Raw genomic sequence first — 5,576 nt, 5'->3', positions numbered from 1 at the left:
AAAATGTACATTTCCTAATTAAAATGTGCATGCTTGCTAGCTTGTATTTGTGGTTGTTAAATAGGTTATAGTAATGATAGTGACTGCAGTAGTAATGGTAATGACTGGTTATAATTGAAAAAGTAGTTTGATTAATTGCGTGATTGATGGATTTATAGCCTGAACAAGTGATAATTGATGTGGTGTCTGTATCTTTAAAGGTTCAAAAGATACTAATACTGTTGGGGGTGATTTTATGCTAATTTAAGCAACTTTAAATAGTTATAATTTATAAATATTTGGAAAATGTTAAAGTTGATTTTATGTTTGTAGCTGGAATGGTTAAATTGCAGTAGCATTTAAAATATCTCCCACCGTGTATAGTTGACATTGTGTCCTTAAAATGTTATGCAAATTATTGTGGCTTGATATCGCAAAAGTTTCACTTGAAACATTTCTGAATCATTATTTTTTAAAGTGCTACGTCCTTTATTTACTTCCACAGAGTCAGATGAACTCATGGAAAACAGTTTCATGACTCTGCGTCCTGTATGAAGGAAGTTAGAGTTAGTTTTGCGAGCCAATGCTAACTAGCGTTAGTGCAGTGACTGGAAGACTGCAGGTAGAGTAGCTAACGCTAGCGTACCTGTATCTTGAGATACTGCTGTTTTAGTAACCACAACACCTACTTTCTCTTAACTTTTACAAACTTTTGACATTTTGACCACTTTCCCAACAACTTGGACAAAAACTTAGAGCATATGAAATCTGAAATCAGAACAGAAATATGTTCTACCAATCAAGTTATAGCACTGGGGGAGCATATAAAACTGATTATGTCACACAACTAACACCTACCCACTAAACTAGCCCACTATAACAAAACCCCATTCACTAACCAAACTATAATAGCAACCATGCTTACTATAGCTAACCCATGTCCTACCTATCTAAAACATTCACTATTACTTCTGCAATGTACTGCTACTAGTACTTCTGGGCTGCTTACTACTACTTCCTAGTCTCCCATTGAAGACTACTATCAACTATTTATAAAACAGTCCCTCCCTCTACTACACCGGCATCAATTCTTCAACACTAACAAACTGCTAAACGTCTTCCAGCATTCACCATCATATTTCTCTCCCCAAATATTAGCCATTTTGAGTAAACATGTAGTAATCTAAGTCTAGTGGATGAAACAAGTGATCTAACTGTCTCAAAGTAATATAGTTGTTATTGTATTATGTAATACAGACAGTAATTTCCAATTGTTCAGTAAATTGAAATGTTTACTTTGATCTTCAGCTTTTCTGTCTCCCTCTGATGCTGGTCTCTCTATTTAATCAGGTTGTTATAACTGGTCTGTAGCTGGTCTCTCTCTTTAATCAGGTTGTTATAACTGGTCTGTAGCTGGTCTCTCTCTTTAGTTAGGTTGTTATAACTGGTCTGTAGCTGGTCTTTCTCTTTAGTTAGGTTATTATTACATATCTGTAGCTAGTCTCTCACTTTAATCAGGTTAATATAACTCATCTGTAGCTGGTCTCTCTCTTTAGTCAGGTTGTTATAACTGGTCTGTAGCTGGTCTCTCTTTAGTCAGGTTGTTATTACTGGTCTGTAGCTGGTCTCTCTCCTTCATCAGGTTGTTATAACTGGTCTGTAAGCTGTCTCTCTCTTTAGTCAGGTTGTTATAACTGGTCTGTAGCTGGTCTCTCTCTTTAGTCAGGTTGTTATAACTGGTCTGTAGCTGGTCTCTCTCTTTAGTCAGGTTGTTGTAGCTGGTCTGTAGCTGGTCTCTCTCGTTAGTCAGGTTGTTATTACTGGTCTGTAGCTGGTCTCTCTCTTTAGTCAGGTTGTTGTAGCTGGTCTGTAAGCTGTCTCTCTCTGCACCGGAATGCTCACCAGTGACTAATGGATTTAGAATGCTTCCCCCTCCCCACTCCCTTCTGCCTTCAGGACAACTTCAATTCCTCTGGCAATGGACTCTACAAGGTTGCAAGCGATCCACAGGAATGCTGATCCATGTTGATGCCAATGTTTCCCATAGTTGTGTCAAGTTGGCTGGATTTCCTTTGGGTGGTGGACCATGTTTGATACACATGGGAAACTGTTGAGTGTAAAAAAAACAGGAGCATTGCAGTTCTTGACACAAACCGGTGCTCCTGGCACCTAATACCATCCCCTTTCAAAGGCACGTACATATTTTGTCTTGCCCATTCACCCTCTGAATGTCACACATAAAGAATCCATGTCTACATTTTCTCAAGTATTAAAATCCTTCTTTAACCTGTCTCTTCCCTTTCAACTACACTGATTGAAGTGGATTTAACAAGTGACATCAATAAGGGGATCATAGCTTTCAATTGGTTTCACCTGGGCAGTCTATGACATGGAAAGAGCAGGTGTTATTAATGTTCTGTTCACTCAGTGTATAAAAGTAATGTGAACCTTACTTGATGATGAATGCGACCAGTGAAGAGAGTTACGGATTATTACCTGCAGGAATACCATGAACTTCCAACTCACACAGAGTGAGCCATTCCGACCTGCCAGGGATGACCACAACAACGTAGCGACCCTCCATCTCATTGCACTGGAAGGTGTGGGACTCTCCTGCTGGGATGTGGGAGATGACGGCACATCTGAGCGAGAGAGTAAGAAAGATGGAGAGACAGATATGGAGTGAAAGAGGGAGAGAGAAAGAGATGAGATAATCAGAGTGATTTAAGACGTTCTATAATGTACCATAACATGTTCTGACTCTGTTAAATATGAAGCCACAGAATAGCTACAGTAGCATGGATGAAGACCAATGTATCAGAAAACTTTAGAGACAGGACATAAAAATGTACCAACATCTATATGTGTCACCTGGGGTTGTTGATGCCGCTGTTCTCCAATGAGTTACCGATGCGGATCTCAGCACCATCAAGCCTCTCAGGACAGCAGTCTCCTCTGTTGGTGAGGGTGACATCTGTTATTCTGTACACATTCAGCAGGTCCACTCTCCACCACGGGTTTCTGTCTTTCAGAGTGTGGGTGCAGGATTCATAGTGTGTGTTTCTTTTCCCATCGATGGCATCGGAAGCATCGCGATTTTCATACAGTGATGACTGAGTGGCCACTCCATTCAACATAGCTTCTCTGAGGCCTATGAAAAATGTTTGAATAGAAAGTACCTGTTTGATTCTTTGCTTATAGCCTGTAGTTGTGGACTTTTTGAAGATTAGGGCCCTGTTGAATTAGGGACCTCTAGATAATCTTAACTGACAAAAAGGAAGGAAGGAGAATGAGATAAACTGAGAACAGAGATGGTATCGCGCCGTCCCAATCTTCGCTCTCTCTCCCCCGCTACTCTCTCCTCTTCCATCCTATCATCTCTTCCCTCTGCTCAAACCTTCTCCAACCTATCTCCTGATTCTGCCTCCTCAACCCTCCTTTCTCCTTTCTGCATCCCTTGATTCTCTATGTCCCCTATCCTCCAGGCCGGCTCGGTCCTCCTCCTGCTCCGTGGCTCGACGACTCATTGCGAGCTCACAGAACAGGGACTCCGGGCAACCGGAATGGAGGAAAACTTCGCCTCCCTGCGGACCTGGTATCCTTTCACTCCCTCCTCTCTACATTTCCTCTTCTGTCTCTGCTGCTAAAGCCACTTTCTACCACTCTAAAGTCCAAGCATCTGCCTCTAACCCTAGGAAGCTCTTTGCCACCTTCTCCTCCCTCCTGAATCCTCCCCTCCCCCCTCCTCCCTCTCTCTGCAGATGACTTCGTCAACCATTTTAAAAGAAGGTCGGCGACATCGATCCGTTTGCTATCAAACTCACCGCTAGTTCTGCTCACACTGCCCTACCCTGTGCTCTGACCTCTTTCTCCCCTCTCTCTCCAGATGAAATCTCGCGTCTTGTGACGGCCCGGCCAACAACCTGCCCCGCTTGACCCTATTCCCTCCTCTCTTCTCAGACCATTTCCGGAGACCTTCTCCCTTACCTCACCTCGCTCATCAACTCATCCCTGACCGCTGGCTACGTCCCTTCTGTCTTCAAGAGAGCGAGAGTTGCACCCCTTCTGAAAAAACCTACACTCGATCCCTCCGATGTCAACAACTACAGACCAGTATCCCTTCTTTCTTTTCTCTCCAAAACTCTTGAACGTGCCGTCCTTGGCAAGCTCTCCCGCTATCTCTCTCAGAATGACCTTCTTGATCCAAATCAGTCAGGTTTCAAGACTAGTCATTCAACTGAGACTGCTCTTCTCTGTATCACGGAGGCCCTCCGCACTGCTAAAGCTAACTCTCTCTCCTCTGCTCTCATCCTTCTAGACCTATCGGCTGCCTTCGATACTGTGAACCATCAGATCCTCCTCTCCACCCTCTCCGAGTTGGGCATCTCCCGGCGCGGCCCACGCTTGGATTGCGTCCTACCTGACAGGTCGCTCCTACCAGGTGGCGTGGCGAGAATCTGTCTCCTCACCACGCACTCTCACCACTGGCGTCCCCCAGGGCTCTGTTCTAGGCCCTCTCCTATTCTCGCTATACACCAAGTCACTTGGCTCTGTCATAACCTCACATGGTCTCTCCTATCATTGCTATGCAGACGACACACAATTAATCTTCTCCTTTCCCCCTTCTGATGACCAGGTGGCGAATCGCATCTCTGCATGTCTGGCAGACATATCAGTGTGGATGACGGATCACCACCTCAAGCTGAACCTCGGCAAGACGGAGCTGCTCTTCCTCCCGGGGAAGGACTGCCCGTTCCATGATCTCGCCATCACGGTTGACAACTCCATTGTGTCCTCCTCCCAGAGCGCTAAGAACCTTGGCGTGATCCTGGACAACACCCTGTCGTTCTCAACTAACATCAAGGCGGTGGCCCGTTCTTGTAGGTTCATGCTCTACAACATCCGCAGAGTACGACCCTGCCTCACACAGGAAGCGGCGCAGGTCCTAATCCAGGCACTTGTCATCTCCCGTCTGGATTACTGCAACTCGCTGTTGGCTGGGCTCCCTGCCTGTGCCATTAAACCCCTACAACTCATCCAGAACGCCGCAGCCCGTCTGGTGTTCAACCTTCCCAAGTTCTCTCACGTCACCCCGCTCCTCCGCTCTCTCCACTGGCTTCCAGTTGAAGCTCGCATCCGCTACAAGACCATGGTGCTTGCCTACGGAGCTGTGAGGGGAACGGCACCTCAGTACCTCCAGGCTCTGATCAGGCCCTACACCCAAACAAGGGCACTGCGTTCATCCACCTCTGGCCTGCTCGCCTCCCTACCACTGAGGAAGTACAGTTCCCGCGCAGCCCATTCAAAACTGTTCGCTGCTCTGGCCCCCAATGGTGGAACAAACTCCCTCACGACGCCAGGACAGCGGAGTCAATCACCACCTTCCGGAGACACCTGAAACCCCACCTCTTTCAGGAATACCTAGGATAGGATAAAGTAATCCTTCTCAACCACCCCCCTTAAAAGATTTAGATGCACTATTGTAAAGTGGCTGTTCCACTGGATGTCTTAAGGTGAACGCACTCAATTTGTAAGTCGCTCTGGATAAGAGCGTCTGCTAAATGACTTAAATGTAAATGTAAATGTAGAGAAACTAG

At 45.5% G+C, this 5,576-nt stretch overlaps 1 protein-coding gene across 1 annotated transcript; it reads right to left on the bottom strand.

Annotated features, from left to right (window-relative positions):
• Positions 1 to 1,964: 1,964 nt before the first annotated feature.
• LOC135566009 (fucolectin-like) lies at positions 1,965 to 3,116 on the bottom strand. Its single transcript, XM_065013943.1, has 3 exons — positions 2,851 to 3,116; positions 2,476 to 2,621; positions 1,965 to 2,086 (listed from the first exon to the last, which is right to left on the bottom strand). Exons 1-3 carry the CDS (start codon positions 3,114 to 3,116, stop codon positions 1,965 to 1,967), a joined length of 534 nt encoding a protein of 177 aa, XP_064870015.1.
• Between the last annotated feature and the right edge of the window lie 2,460 nt (positions 3,117 to 5,576).

Source organism: Oncorhynchus nerka, unplaced genomic scaffold (assembly GCF_034236695.1).
Source record: "Oncorhynchus nerka isolate Pitt River unplaced genomic scaffold, Oner_Uvic_2.0 unplaced_scaffold_8301, whole genome shotgun sequence".
In the NCBI taxonomy this organism is placed as follows: domain Eukaryota; kingdom Metazoa; phylum Chordata; class Actinopteri; order Salmoniformes; family Salmonidae; genus Oncorhynchus; species Oncorhynchus nerka.
Note: the sequence above shows the minus strand (reverse complement) of the source record. Positions and strands in the feature narration are given on the sequence as shown.

Excerpts from the sequence above, each read along its gene's own strand:
- LOC135566009 (XM_065013943.1), bottom strand. The coding sequence starts at position 3,116 with ATGTTGAATGGAGTGGCCACTCAGTCATCACTGTATGAAAATCGCGAT. Across the intron at positions 2,622-2,850 it reads AGCGGCATCAACAACCCCAG|ATGTGCCGTCATCTCCCACA; the intron begins GTGACACATATA and ends TCTCTCGCTCAG. Across the intron at positions 2,087-2,475 it reads AGTTCATGGTATTCCTGCAG|TTTCCCATGTGTATCAAACA; the intron begins GTAATAATCCGT and ends TACACTCAACAG.